This window comes from Streptopelia decaocto (genome assembly GCF_964273445.1).
Source record: "Streptopelia decaocto genome assembly, chromosome: 3".
Classification (NCBI taxonomy): domain Eukaryota; kingdom Metazoa; phylum Chordata; class Aves; order Columbiformes; family Columbidae; genus Streptopelia; species Streptopelia decaocto.
In genome coordinates, this window is record NC_138656.1 from 21,145,917 (window position 1) to 21,160,808 (window position 14,892).

The 14,892-nt window shown below is 40.1% G+C and overlaps 2 protein-coding genes across 3 annotated transcripts in view; one reads left to right on the forward strand and one right to left on the reverse strand.

The window, feature by feature from the left end:
• Window positions 1-3,500, forward strand: part of RAB3GAP2 (RAB3 GTPase activating non-catalytic protein subunit 2) — a 48,708-nt gene extending 45,208 nt beyond the window's left edge. For both annotated transcript variants that reach the window (XM_082050079.1, XM_082050080.1), the window contains exons 32-35: window positions 120-209; window positions 294-512; window positions 1,188-1,346; window positions 1,619-3,500. In XM_082050079.1, coding sequence (XP_081906205.1) covers window positions 120-209; window positions 294-512; window positions 1,188-1,346; window positions 1,619-1,765 — 615 coding nt within the window. In that variant the 3' untranslated portion in view covers window positions 1,766-3,500. The remainder of the gene's footprint in view (window positions 1-119; window positions 210-293; window positions 513-1,187; window positions 1,347-1,618) is intronic.
• Window positions 3,501-3,723: 223 nt separating this feature from the next.
• The window catches only part of IARS2 (isoleucyl-tRNA synthetase 2, mitochondrial), a 28,692-nt gene continuing 17,523 nt past the window's right edge, over window positions 3,724-14,892 (reverse strand). The window contains exons 15-23 of the mRNA XM_082049219.1: window positions 9,470-9,578; window positions 8,592-8,694; window positions 7,387-7,512; window positions 6,875-7,006; window positions 6,107-6,213; window positions 5,117-5,262; window positions 4,761-4,951; window positions 4,227-4,371; window positions 3,724-4,095 (exon numbers count right to left, since the gene is read on the reverse strand). Coding sequence (XP_081905345.1) covers window positions 3,944-4,095; window positions 4,227-4,371; window positions 4,761-4,951; window positions 5,117-5,262; window positions 6,107-6,213; window positions 6,875-7,006; window positions 7,387-7,512; window positions 8,592-8,694; window positions 9,470-9,578 — 1,211 coding nt within the window. The 3' untranslated portion in view covers window positions 3,724-3,943. The remainder of the gene's footprint in view (window positions 4,096-4,226; window positions 4,372-4,760; window positions 4,952-5,116; window positions 5,263-6,106; window positions 6,214-6,874; window positions 7,007-7,386; window positions 7,513-8,591; window positions 8,695-9,469; window positions 9,579-14,892) is intronic.

The following is a 14,892-nucleotide window of genomic DNA, read 5'->3' on the forward strand; positions in this document are numbered from 1 at the left end:
AAGAGAAGATACCATACAAATTAAATGTAAAAAATAAGTGGGCTTCTTAGTATTGGATCAAAATGGATTACTTTTATTCTCCTGTATCTCTGAGGCCTGACTTTGGTTCTCAATTTTAGGGCAAAAATGCGTTTTTCAAAGACCTTACTTCAATTCAGCTGCTACCTAGTGGGGATATGGATCCAAATGTGTTATCCATACGACAACAGGTAGGTATAATTTTTGTACTCAAAGTTCTTCAACTGCTAAAATTTCAAATAATACTGAAGTAACTTGACATTTTTGCTTCCAAGTTCTTGGTCAAAGTTGTGAGTGCAGCGGTCCAAACACTATGTTCATCACAGAAGGCCAAAGAAGTCTCCGAAGAGGAATTGTTTCCTTTTGAAAAGGGGAAGAATTGGCCAACTTTGGCTGTGGACCTGGCTCAGTATCTTCAAGTCTCTGAGGATGTGGTCAGAAGGCATTATGCCTGTGAGCTGTATAGTTACGGGATGGATCATCTTGGTGAAGAGGTAATAAAAGCTTTTAGCGATTATAAATCAATACAGCAGTATGTCAGAGATTCTGCTAAAATTACTTTCTCACTTGCCTAACCCTTCCAGGCACCTTAAGTATCATCAGGCTCAGAGAAAATCCCCAGGCTGAAAAAGTCAGAGGCTGGAAAAGTACTTTTTCAAGACAGATGATTACCCTCAGTTTTGCTTCTTTCCAACAGGAATCTGTATAGCAACTAGTGGAAACACAAGAGGAAGTTACACTACTAGTTTGAACCAGTACAACCTGTTTTATGGTACTGTATTTGGTAGTTTCAGGAATCTGCTTTTTTTGCTTGCAATCTCTTGTTTTCCTAAAAGTTTACCAGTCCTTGGACAAGAAAAATACCTTCCGTGAGAGGAAAAAAAAGCAAACCAGAGATTATATGGAAGTGAGGAATATGTTGCTGCATTGTAAAACAGATCTCATGCTTATCACTGTGTAAAGTACAGAGTAATTCTTTTTGTTCACTTTTCTGCTGTTTTGAAGCATTTAATAACGTGTTTTATTACAGTATCAGGTAACACAAGAAACAGTTTCAAAACTATTTGTCCTTTCAGTATTGAGAAACTTTTGATACAGCTTCTCAAGCCCCCAGATGAGTTGTGTCGTGCTCAACTGGTTTCTATTTCCTTCTGTTTTTCTGTTTTCAGGCCTTTCTTCAGGTGACTGACAAAGAAGTGCTGGCATCGCAGCTGCTCGTGCTGGCTGGGCAGAGACTGGCCTTTGCTTTACTTCATACGCAGACGAAGGAGGGGATGGAAGTCCTCGCTAGGCTGCCTCCAACACTGTCTACTTGGATCAAAGCTATGGTAAGTTAAGCTCGATTTAGGAAAACAGCTTGATTTTTCAGAAGCTTCTCTTCACCAAGACAGAGATTACATCTGAATGGCCCTTTCTTATTAGTGGAAACAAGAGTTAGTTCTCATTTTTCCTGTTGCTAGGTAAAAGCAGTTTTGTGGGTCAATGCATCAGCTTAATTGAGTTAATAAACCTTGGTAATCTGTTTTATACAAGTTTGGGAGGTCTTCTATGCAGATGATCACCTGTAAAATTACTCTAATGCCATGTTTATTTTATATAGGATCCCCAGGAACTTCAGAACGTTGAAGTGCCAATCGCAACGACAGCAAAGCTGGTTACCAAGGTCATCGAGCACTTACCGGAGAACCACGGGCAGTACAGCCTGGCCTTGAACCTGATCGAGGCCGTGGAGGCCATCGCATCGTGACAGTGCAGCTCTGCTATGGATGGAGCACGACAGTGCATGATGTTACACAACGAGGCTGAACCTTACAGAAGTAGTGAACTTTAGTGTGGCTCTTGTTAAAAACACCGCTCCCCATCTCAGAAGGTAATTTTAAATTGGAGTATATTTTAAATTCTGCACTAGTACAAAGATGTTTAGTTTCTAGTACACTTGTCAGTATCTGAAATGCTTCGTTATTTATTTCTGACTTGAGCGCTTTTTGCGGTAGTCTAAATTGGATATATATTTGACAGCAGTTTTAGTCCATTTACAAAATCACATCTTGTGAAATTCTGTATTTCATGCTGGCAGTCACTGCTGCAGTTTCAATGTTCCATGTATGATTTGTTTTTCAAAACAAGCTGTAGAATTAGACCCAAGAAAAAATTCAGTCTCTGAAGTTACCATGTAAAGCCAATGCTGCTTTTTCAGAAGCTCGAGCTGGTGTTGGGCTCATGCCTTGTAACCGCATTATATGTGACAATGACGACTGCACTAGACGTAGGATGAAACGGGCTGGGACCTTATGCAAAGGGAGAACAGCCCACACTCAGAAACAGCTTGGGGAGGACAATCCAATTCTCCAGACACAAATACAGACTCAGCTTTTAGTCCGGATCTCCCAATGTTGTCTCTAGGCTGCCGGGCTTCAGCTAAAACTGGATTTACATCCTTCTTTATTACTATGCTCTGCTGAGTTTAAGTAGGTCAAGGGGTGTCTTGCTGTAAGGTTGTTCCCCCATCTTATCACTGTAGAAGACGTAGTATGCTATAAATCTCTGCATATGTTAACTTGTAGTCAAAAACTGCTTACGTAGTTGACCCAACTTCACTGATGATCTATAGTACTTACTACTTTAGCCTTAAAGAAACCACTTTTATTTACGGTACCTACAGGGAATCATATAGTGAGTATCTTCACTCTTGGAGTGGTATTAAACATGATTATCTTTCATCAGTTAGTAATGTTTACTTTCTACCTAAAGGAAGCCAGGAGAGGAAAAATAAAATTGTTGTAAACTGTTTTTGTGTTGAAGTCAGCTGAAATTGCCATCTCGTGACCCGCTTTCATAGTATTCTGCCTGGCTGGAGACAGAATTTGGTCTCACCTTTCTGAAGTATGTGCTGCTGTCATCTAAGGGTTAGACTCCCCCTAAAAAAAAAAAAGGTTACAGAGGTGGCTTGTTCTACAGCCTCCTTCATAGGTTCAGCATCTGCACTTTAATGTAGCTGATGAAGGCTTCTTGAAATGTTTTGATATTACATGTGTGGCTTCCTATAGTGACAGGAGATCAGACAGCGTAAATAGCAAGAATTCTAATAGGAGTAAGTGGCCAGCCCTGATCTGTGTTTTGCATACTTCCATGACTGAGGTTTAAACAGCTGTAGGGGAAAAATGGGAGAAGGCAAGATTGTACAGGTGGCTTTACTACCTTGCCTGACAGCACTTCAAACTTCTGCAGAAATGAGTATGCCAGAGATTTGGTCATTATGGAACCTGAGGAAAACCAAAAATGTTCCTTAGTTGCATTTACATTCCTGTATCCTGGTACAGCTGTGTGAAGGATTTTACTGTAACTGAGTATCATGTCAGAGCGGACACACTACACCAATCAAATCTGTAATGTATTGTAAGTAATACTCTGTATATAGTGCTTTTTTGTGTCTAATTTGCTGTGGATTTGTGTAAATTGAATAAATAAAATTTGAGGTTTCATTGTGTCTTTTCCTTCTGTTCAGGGAATGGTGGTCACCACCTTTTCCTCTTCTGTTCTACAGGAGTAGCCACTCCAGGAGAGAGAGGACTGGTTCTCTGGGGCTCTGCAGAACTACCTGCTGACAGTATAAGAATTAAGCAATAGCTGGTTTACTGTGGAGTTCATTAAACAGAGGTGAACGTCAGAAGAACAGAGGCTACTAAAAATAAGTAGATCAGTCAGTTATTTTGAACAACCCTTTTTATTAAGCTGAAAAGTGATATACACAATTGGGTATATATACATAAGCTTCCCTCCCCAAATACATGATAATTCTGCTCAGGCTGGGGTGTAAAGCATCTGGTTCTACAGGCTTTGGTACACAAACCTTCCGCTGAGCCGCTGCTTTTGTGTACCTCAGTCCTTATGATTCTGGAGCAGCTTGTGCGGAGCCGTTTCCTCTTCACGTGCTCCCTTTCCCTGCAATGACTTTGAGGCACCGCGGGCAGGGAGTGCTGGAGGAATCAGAAGTGTATCTCCTGCAGCGAGGGCATTTTGCTTTGGCAATTGGTAGGGCTATAACTTTATAGGAAGATTCTTCACGGATATCGCCACCTGTTGAAGAAAGCGTTACTGCTGAGATTGCGTAGGTGGAGTTGGCGTACTCGGATATTCAAACAAAGCCAACAACCAAGTATGCAGTAGTGCAGAAAAGAACCAGAGCCTGGCTGGAATAGTTCTCTCACCTTCCAAGTTGATCAGAAAGGTCCCTTTGGTGATGTTTGCATCTGCAGGTGTTTCTTTAGGTAGCTCACTCAGCAGGGTTGTCTGGGAAGCCATCATTATTTCATTCAGCTGTGAAACACTAGAGGTTTCTTCAGCCTGCAGTGCCTAAGGAAGAGAGTTAGTTTTCAGACTTGCAACCTGTTTTTTGTTCCTAGAAAATGTTACAGAAAAAGCAGAATTACTGCCTATGTGACTGCAAGAGCTGCCAGAGCCTTGTCATGATGAAAGCACAAGTTTGTTTACACATGTTAGTGCCTTTGTGTGTCTAAATATAGAATCATTTTGGTTGGAAGAGACCCTCAAGATCATTGAGTCCAACCGTTAACCCAACATTACTAACTAAACCATGTCCCTAAGAAACCTCATCTACACATCTTTTAAACACCTCCAGAGATGGTGATTGTCTGATTTTCTGGAAAGTACAAAGGAGAAGAAAGTTCACAGAAATTAGTATTTTTTGCACAGATAACACTTGGCTTAGTTGCATTTTTTACCTCCATTAATTCAAAGAGCAGTCCAGGCTCAATTACAATGACAGCTTCATATTCCAAAGCGTTCTGGCCAGAGATGGACCCAAGGAAAGAGTCTCTCATTGCACATGCTCCTTCTATAGCTTCCTCAATGCCAGGCTTCTTCCACGCCGAGCTTGCATTAATCCAGCCAGTACGAAACACACCCTCTGACTCTGAAAAGCAAAGCAAACAAAGGAATTCCTAATTTAGTGTCTTTCTAGTCAAGTGTTTATTACATGAGTGAAAAATAATGGCATTATCTCTGTATTTGTGTTCCTTTTAACTGTGCAGGTAAACAGTGCACTAGAAGAAGTCCTTGGAAATTATATGTGCTTTACCTTTCTTGTAAGGGAGGTACTGGAAAACCTCCTCCGCCAAGTGAGGAAGAATTGGTGCAAATGATCTGACTACTATGTCTAAAGCCTGTGCTAGCACAGTTTGACACGAACGACGCTTGGGATCTTTTTCTTCTTCACAATAGAGCCTGCAAGACAGAGATTAAAGTGTTTGTTTGTATGTTCATGTTACTGTTCTTGCTCAAGAGCTGTGCTTTGCAGACTGCCATTGAAAGTACAGAAGTCAGGCCTAGCTTGCCTTTCTAAGGAAAGCTTTTCCTAATTGCCATTCCCAGGCAAGCTCTGTGGCACAAGTATGTGACCATTTGCATATTCAGCCACATTTTGTCATAGGAAAGGAGATTTTGTACATGGGATGTTGATTTGCTGCATTGATATTGAAGAGAACGTTCTCAGGGAGCTAAGCCTGCAGCTTTCTTAGCCCTTTGTTCTAGTTGAGCATTAGGGTTTTTTTCTTCTTTTTTTCCCCTTTACTTGCATTCTGGAAAATGAAGATCAGTAGAATCCCCAACCTCCTTCCTCCGTCAGACAGCCCTGTCAGGATTTACCAAGCTATCCATCACATCCTTAGGATTCTTTAGCTAGTTTTTAGATCAGTGAAAGACAATAGGTTGCCCAATAAGTGCTAAAAGCCCTTCCCAAATCCATATGCACACACTTCTAGGCAGAAATAGACTCAAGAATCTGTCTTTAAGAGCATTTAGTTTTAAATGTGTACACTTGATTACCTTTTCAAATGATGCAGTACCCCTAGCAGACAGAATATAGAAGCTGAGTGATGACAAAGATACTCAGCTGAAAGCAGTTTAACTTTCACCTGGGCGCTTCAGTGCACTAAAGAACAAGACGTAACTGCGAAATGTTCTCAGAGAGAGCTGTAGTCACTCAGCTTTTGCCTGGGAAGTTACTACCTCCATCTCAAGCTGATTAACTTGTTTTTTACTCCTTTAAAAGCAGAAGCAATGAACCTACCTGTCTTTGATTATGGTGAAATAAAAGTTAGATAAGTTTCTGGAACAGAACGCTTGCAATAATCGAACAACTTTGCTATAATCATATTCCTTGTATGCTTCTGTAACCTGGAGAGGGAGCAGAGACAGGATCAATTTTCATCCGTGGTATACAATGCCAATGAACTAGAACTTAAGCAAACTGTAACGAGTGACACAAAGTCTGGGAGAATCCTTTAGTTAAAAGGTTATTGGAGGGGGAAAAGAAACAAAAAAATCTTAATTCAGGTAACAATGAGAACAACGAAATGAAATAATTTCAATTCAAATTTGAGGGGAGAGGACATTAGCAACCCCAGCAATTATGTCCATATTTTCTCCTTCAGCAGAACGCTTATGATTGACAGAAATGACTAATTTTTGGGCTACAGCAGGCTGCCAAAGCTCTACAAGTTTTGGGTTTGTGTTTTTTTTTGTTTGTGGAATTTTTTGTTTTGTTTTTATATCCTATTCTAACTATTTCTGAAGACTTCTAATTTGAGGCCTTGGGTTGGGGGGAGTCAGAAAAACTGGCCCATGTCAAAACCAAGTTAAGAATGTTAAAAACAAAGCCATCCTCTCAAAAGTTGAAACAGGCTTAAGGAATTGCACATTGCAAATAAACCTTTGTGGTTGTCGTTCGCCTACTTGACACATACTCTTTACTCATACACCTAAAGAATTTGCCTTAGAGGGTATAACCAATGAAAAATGTTACACATATATTCATCTAAACACAATTTACCCTTACCTTGCTGCCATAATCTTGCAATAAATGCAGCATGTACTGATCTACTATGTACATCTCTGAAGCAGGGATGGAATCGGTTTCTGGATTGAAGCCAGTCAAGTTTCCCAGCATGAAGCGGAGCGTATTCCGAAGCTGGGAACAAACCAAGCAAATCAAACCTTAATGGTCCACAGTTCAGATGAAACACAAGATGATAATATTATGTACTGAATCAACTGAGGCTGGTTATTTTCCAAAGTACCAAGAAGAACATATGCCAAAAGGACCTATCGAAAAATGGAAAGACTGGCTATTGCCAAAACATGCTGCAAAAAACAGTCTTTTCCTTAGTATACTTTACTATTTTATCCACAGATGTAAAGAGCAACAGTACCTGCCTAAATGAGTTTGGAAAAGCTTTCTTTACTCTAAAAGCTGAAAAGCCTTGCAATGAATTCTACTCAGCAAAGAAACCGCAAATGTAAAGAGAACCTGTCATTAGAATGAGGAGCATTAGAATATCTGCCTCGTACCTTGTTGATGTCATCTCTTGCAGCATTAAGCACAACGGGCCCGATCAGCACCTCGGTGAAAACATTTGATTCTGCCACCCACCAGCGGAGAACGTCAGCGCCGTACGGAGGATCCGTGGTGTGATCCTGGGTAGGGACAGAAAGGCACAGGAGTGAAACTGCTGGGGCTCCTGCCCCACAGCGAGCAGCGCAGCTCCCTGCTGCCAGTGCTGCGGCCACAGCTGCGAGTGTGCCCAGAAGCCACTGGATCTGGGGGCTTAATGGTAATTCTTGCTAAGAGGCTAAAGCCAGGGCTACAATACATACTCACAGCAATTGCCTGTGTGCGGGCAGCGCTAGAACTCAGCTGAGATAAACTCACCTTACAGCCTTGAATCCTTTGAATGCTTAACATTAAAATAACCATGTTAATATCTAAAACTACACACTTTTTTTTCCCTTTCAGATTGTTTTTCACCTCATTTTCAACTCTGAAAATGGCTTCTGTCCTTTTTGAAAGAATAGAAACTATTGTGTGTTCTATTGAATCAGATAAGCAAGTCTTTGTGAGGACTGATTCTGTTGTCTAGAGCAGGGGTGTCAAGCTCATTTTCACCAGGGGCCACATCAGCCTCACGGTTGCCTTCAAAGGGTCCAATATAATTTTAGGACTGTATAAATGTAACTAATCCTACTAGAGAGTTGCAAAATCTGCTTAGCAGCTACAGAAAGAGCAACAGCAGGACTGGGGAGGGGAGAGATTCAGAGCATCACCTGCAGTGCAATCCCCCAACCACAGAACGAAGCAAGTGAGCAGAGCCCAGGCTGGCAGCAGACGGATCACTCCGACTGCCGCACTGCCAGGCCCAGCTTGCAGGTTTCTATTAATTTGGAAACAAAGGTTAATTTTTTAATCCACCCCCATCATCCTATGCTCTTAAGTAAAAAGGAACCATTCTACACCTTCTATATAATGCATTTTCTTCTCCCTTAGCACAGAACAAAGGTGGTTTGTAATTTATTTAGGCGCTACAGCTGAAGCCAAACAACTCAAGGTTTTTACTCCAGCCAAAAGGAAGTGCAGTGTAGCCAAAGTCTAGAAAAGCATATGGAGTTCTGCTCCAAGACAGCTGCTTGGAGAAAACCATGCCACAAGACAGCTGCAGAATCTGGTAGTGACAAATTGTAACCAGCGATTCTAAGAAACTCAAAGGAGCTTGACTTACTTCGCCTCCATTGATTACTACATCAGGGTCAACCACGTTGCCAATAGATTTAGACATCTTCTCCCCTTTCTCACCGAGGGTAAATCCATGAACTACTAGAGTCCTGAAGAAAAAAAATTCATGAAAACAAAAAATATCTACGTTAAGTATATATTTCTAATGAGGATACTCCTAAGTCAGAACATACAGAAATACTTTCTTTTGGTAAGCCCGAGGTTTCATCTGTTGAGTTCGATCAACCATGAATATGCTGCACTACCCTCCGAGTGGTGCATACGACTCTATTTTCCTCATTTAATTTTACCACGCGAGCAACAGATTTTTTGCAGACACCCAGGGCACACGTATTTCGGATGAATTAAAGATGAAAGTATTATTTACTCTTTAAGCCAATACGTGTCCAAAAATTGCACACCCTCCTTGCAACTGACCCGCATTCCCCTTCCCTGTGCTTTTCATCTTCAAGGCAACAAATAGTCACAGCTCCAGCATAAGACATGTACACAGTGATTCTGAATTCTTTACAGCCTAACATGCAATTCACACATCTGTGATTGTAAGATTTTCCTAGGGCATGTCCCATAGAAATTATGTGAGTGAGAGAGATGGCAAAAGAACAGACCCGTATCTGATACTATAACAGGATATATCTGAATCACCGAGAAAGAAAATGTCTATTAAAATCATGACGGAAAAAAATTAAACAATAAATCCATTACAATCTAACCTGAGAAAAACTTTATACTGAAAACATATGAACATAAATCATATACTAAGCAATGGCTTGGTTTCTCTTGTTTGCACACTAATGTCCACACTATCAAAAGCCTGATATTTAATAAATGAACTAGCAATGTGTTTGCAATCCATTCACTTACTTATATGGTGCTTTTTTCCTTGTGGCCACGCTAGTTAATAGAGAGGATTGAAACCAGCCTCCCAGTTGGTCTTTTCCTTCAAGGTATGTATCTGCTCTTTGCTCTGTACCTTTAAAAACAGAAGATTTTTTTTTTAAAAAACCATCAGCCTAAATCTTTAAACAATTAATACACTTAACAGAAAATCTCTGTAAGTAAAAGTTATTCTGCTCTTCAAACCCCGTAGATGAGTTGCTTACACAAATGGTGTATGTTTACTTCAACGTGATACAAGTGATTCATTAGTATCACGATTTTTTTTATATCCAAGAATCGCTGAACTCCAAAATTTAACAAATAAACTTGCTTTCCCCCAAACAAAATAATACATTTGAAAACAGAGGCTATTGTGCTTAAAGCACTTAATAAGAAGTTCTCAAAATACTTTACTCTTAAACCGACTGAAGGACCCAAGAAAAGACCACATACTTTGGAATTAATAAAAACTGCGCTACCACCTAGAACTCCATCAGTGGGGAATCACTCAGGATACAAGTCACAGATGTAACGCGCCTGACCGGCCTGTGTAAGGCATCAGGGAGTTTTGGAAGAGACCAGGGGGAGCTTTGGCAGCGACTGCAGCTCACCTGTGACAGAACTGACATTTCTGGTCGCTGGAAAGGATTAATACAACGTGGGAAACAGCCTCTCGCGGGAGAGAGGGGGCTGGAGGAGCTTAACCAGACGAAGGCTGAGTAGAAATGTTATTCCCTATAAACACACGACGAAGAGGAATGTTGGAGAAGAACAGCTGGAGCTGCTGAGTACTGTGGGCATCAGAGAAGGAAACGGGCTGCAGGGCACACAGCGCGGCCCTTTGCCGAGCACACCTGCACACCCGGCCTCCCCAGGGGCTGAGGCAAAGCTTTGATGGCTTGACTGGTGGGAGTCAGTCACCATATGACATATGACAGTATATATGACAGTATAATCATAAAATATGACAGTATAAAGAATATATACCATGCCTTCTGGGCATAATTTAACTTATAGCGACATAAATCAGCAGTTACTTCAAAAAAGCTGAAAAAAAGTTCTGTATGAAAGAAAATCAAAGCCAGAGTGCTCCAAGCTGATTGGGATACAGGTGTAAGGGTATAACAGCTCTTTCCCAAACATACAATTTATTAAGGTGACATAAAATTGTCAGGAGCCTGGCTATTCAATAAGAAAAAAAAATGACACAAAAGTGAATATGTAACAACCCATGAATGTGGCCTCTTCATGTTAGGTTTTCTGTGTACCATACTAACTGGCCCATGTGTTTAGCACACTGTTTTTCTGCCATTACTTCTAAGAATGGGACTCCAGTACTAATACGATACAGATACTGGCAACAAATGTTTGGCTTAGGACCCTTTCTCTTTGTTTCCTCTATAGTTCAAATTACAAATGAGTTAAAAAGTACAACATGTGTTGACTCAGGCAGTTCCTCGGTCCTAAACGAGGTCAGAGTGAGACCAGAATAACGTGGAGCGCACACAACATGCAACTCAAAGCGTACAAATGTGCAACGTTACACACGTTTGGCCCGAAATAAGTTTTGACTCTAAAAGTTAGTGATGTAATTTTCCAGATACTCAGACAAAAGTTTCTCTAGTCATTTTTTATCTAGTAGCTCCTTTTATCCTCTTTCCTCCAAGGACCCCTGAAACAATGCTTCTTTCTGCTGCTGACACACTGCATTTATTTGTTTAACTTAATGGAAGTTTCGATATTTAGAGCCATCCTGCAATAAAAGGCAGTTCAACATTACAAAGGTCAAGGCCATGTGGCTCCAGCTAGCACAGGAAAAACCTGTGGGTGGGTGTTACAGTTCTTTTACACATTTGCTTATTCCTTCAAGAAAATCTACAAAAAGCTTGGGTTTATATGGAGAATAAGCAGGGATCAACCTTTGTATTGAAAGATCACAAAATTACTTGTGAGGACAAGATTAAAAAAAAAAAAGGCATTTTTGGTTAAGAAGAAAGTAACAGTGAAAAATCTGTAACAATACATTTGTTAATTACAACTGGTTTACTAGCCACTGGTTTTAGAAAGGTGAACTTCTCATGGAAATGCAAGTAGTTACAACTTAGAGAAGAATTTAAAGCTATAAGTGATTACAAACAGCAAACTGTATTGGTCTTTCCTGACAGGAACTGGAGTACATCTGGCAGGCTGGCTCATGTAGCTTACACATTTAATGGACGCCTGAACATTTTATCTCTGTAAAGTACAAACAGGGGCTCTGGATGTACAAAACCTTGTAAGTGCTCGTGTAACCCCCCTACCTCATTTCATTAAAGTTGCGATGGTTATATATAAATTAATTCAAACACTGCGCACATTTCTTTGCAAATGGAAGAGCATGTCTGACAGCCCAGAAGAGACTTCGCAGTTGTTTATTTTACACTGAGGTACAGTACATAGGTCATTAAGGAGAATTACAATTACGATTTATGATCCTTCTGGTTCATAACTTTGATCTTACAGACTTTGACTTTTAGATTAAAAGTCTTGTATTTTAATGCCAGGAATGAATCAGCTAAGATAAATTCAAGTCTCTCAGTCAGCACAAAAGTTTAAACACTTAGATAGGTAAGTTGTAAAATACTCACATTCATTCAGTTAAATATTAGCCAATAAGATAGGGGAAAAAAGTTATGATGCTGAAAACCACCATCGTTGCGACACAAAACTATGGGTGAAAAGCTGTGTGACTTTTACCAATGACATGTCACATCACAGTATGGTCCGGTGTGCCTTTTTATATGAAGTATTTTGAAAAATTATAATCTCAAGTTTGTAGTGCAGATGGAACTCTGCCCATGAAATGTCCAGACCCATAAGAGAATTTTAAGACAAAAGAATTCTCTAATGGATACTAGAAGGATACTAGAATGGATACTAGAAGGACAGCTACTGAAATAAGCACTGAACACAAACTGAATTTCAAAGAACTAAAAAAAAGTCATAGGCAGCACAGCATTGAGTACATTGAGTATGCAAAACCAGCAAATGCTTCTGAATCAGATTTTGCTTTCAACACACCTTCTTTTTAGAAGCAGGGTATTAACACTCCTCTACCCCACAGCAGCACTGTGAAAATGAATTTACTCATGTACGAAGTATTCAGACTTAAAATTCAACGCTGCATAAAAGAATGTGGAAACAGTTCTTTCAAAAAATAAGAAATAATTAGATATTTTTAAAAAAGGGATCACATAGCACAACAATAAATTGTTCAGTGAAAACAGTGTTAGGCAAACAGAGCATTAAGGAAGCAAGTCATATCCCAAAAAAACTTTAGTAGCAGTGGGGTTTTTCAGAGCACGTTGCACTTGTGGATCTGCTCTTGACAGTGCAAGTGGGGCAGTATTTACTTTACAGACAATCTAGTTGTATCTGAACATTTTTGGGTTTGTGACTACAGTAGCTGAATCTTTGATCTTAGTGTGTAAGTCGCAACCTCCTGCCTGCCACACAACCGATGTAGAACAGTTTGGTTAATTTGTCATTTAGCTAGAAGTGGGACCTTTGACACAGCTCGGCTGGAAAAAGGAAGCCAACCATAATTTAATGAAATAAAAGAGCAACTTTACGTCATTTCCATCAGAACTATGACCAGTCTCTGATAGGAAACGCAGCAGGGCAAGTGTTAGAAGTATGACTGTATCCATGCAACCTGTGATTTAGGTCACTGAGCTTGCTGTCACTGAGCAATTCCTTTAACGTGTTAAAAACCCTCATATTGCCAAATATCTCTCTCCTCTTTTTCCTCACCCCTTTCCCAACCTGCCGTATTTTTTGAAATGAAATCTGTGAGGCCATCAGCTAAAGGGATGCATTTTATACCCGCTGCATCTCATCTACTAAGCTCAGGCATAGCTAGTCCCAGTCCAGTGAAAACTCAGGCCTAAGTTCTGCAAGCTGCAGAGGCACTGAAGACAACAACTTACTTTTGAGAGACTGGAAGCGGCAGAGAAACCTGCAACACAGTTTATTCCTGCTGGTTACTAACAGACAGATCACTCACTTCTAATTTTCAATAACTTGAGTTCATGGTAGAGTAAAACAATTCTAAACATTAGTCATAGCATCACAGGATGTCCTGAGTTGGAAGAGACTCACAACGATCGTTGAGTCCAACTCCTGGCCCTGCATATGACAACCCCAAAATTCACACCATGTGTCTGAGAACTCACGAGAAGGCAGGTGATAAATGCTGGTATCACTCACCTCCCGCTACAAAATGAACAGGCAGCACTTCACAGGGAGCACGCCAGCTCCCATGTGCCCACAGGAAGTTTTTCTTCCCATTGTGACATTCTCTAAGCAATTTTCGATTTCTCTGTGGATTTCATCTGGTTTTTTTTCATCCCAAGAACACTTTGGAAAAGAATCCCATTGCTTAGCCTATTTCTAAGCCCTGCCAATTATTTTTATCGACACAGGAAGAAGTTCTGCAAAATGTTTGAACAGCTGGGAAATACAAGAAAAACTATTAATTCAACAACTTCTCCTGCAAAGTGCATTTTTCATAAAGGGTCATTAAAACAGTGATTTCATATGAATCACTGAGACTGCACTTCAACTTCTGGCAGTGGCTGGGAGCCTCCATTATAAAGGAGAAAATGTAATGCAACTTTGGTGTCATTTCTGAAGAGGCTTATGCTGGTTAGTCCTTCTCCCAACTTTTGAACCAGTCCTGGCAGACAGCACAAGGAGATGCCTTACACACCCCAATTCCAGCAACTTTAATGAAAATAAATTAGATAGAGAAGAGGAACTTTCAATGGTTCCATGAAAGAAGAAGTCTGTACTACGAAAGAGCCAACATTTGTTAGACATTACAGAATCTATAAAGGAGCTCTACACAAATTAACAGTGAATGAGGAAATATTAAAGACTACGAACATTAATACATGTAAAGGTCTTCTAGAAAATGACTGTTTGCTGATGGTACTATTGCCTGACCACGTTGCTAAGAAATAAAACCTCTGGTACTAACGTGTTTTACAATTCAACAAGATTGTTATCACGCGATTGTGTACTAAGGGGTTTAAAGTCCAACAGACTTGAAGTATGGGACCAGATTCCTCCTTTAGAAAAGACGCCTGACTTCGGACTGTCCTCCAGACAAACAGTGTGTATTTTATATATTTCTACACAAATATGTATCTGCTACCTGCTGAGTAGCAACTACTGGCAGTTGGAGCTAAAAGTAGCATATAGCAAGTATAAATATTTTAAGTGACAATATACTGCTTTGGTTACTGAAAGTAATCAAAACTGGAAAATATACCTACACTCTTATAATTATAGAAGTTACTTATATTCAGCATCTGGTCTCAGTTTTTTTATGCTTCAAATAGCATGCACAAGCACAAACTGAAATT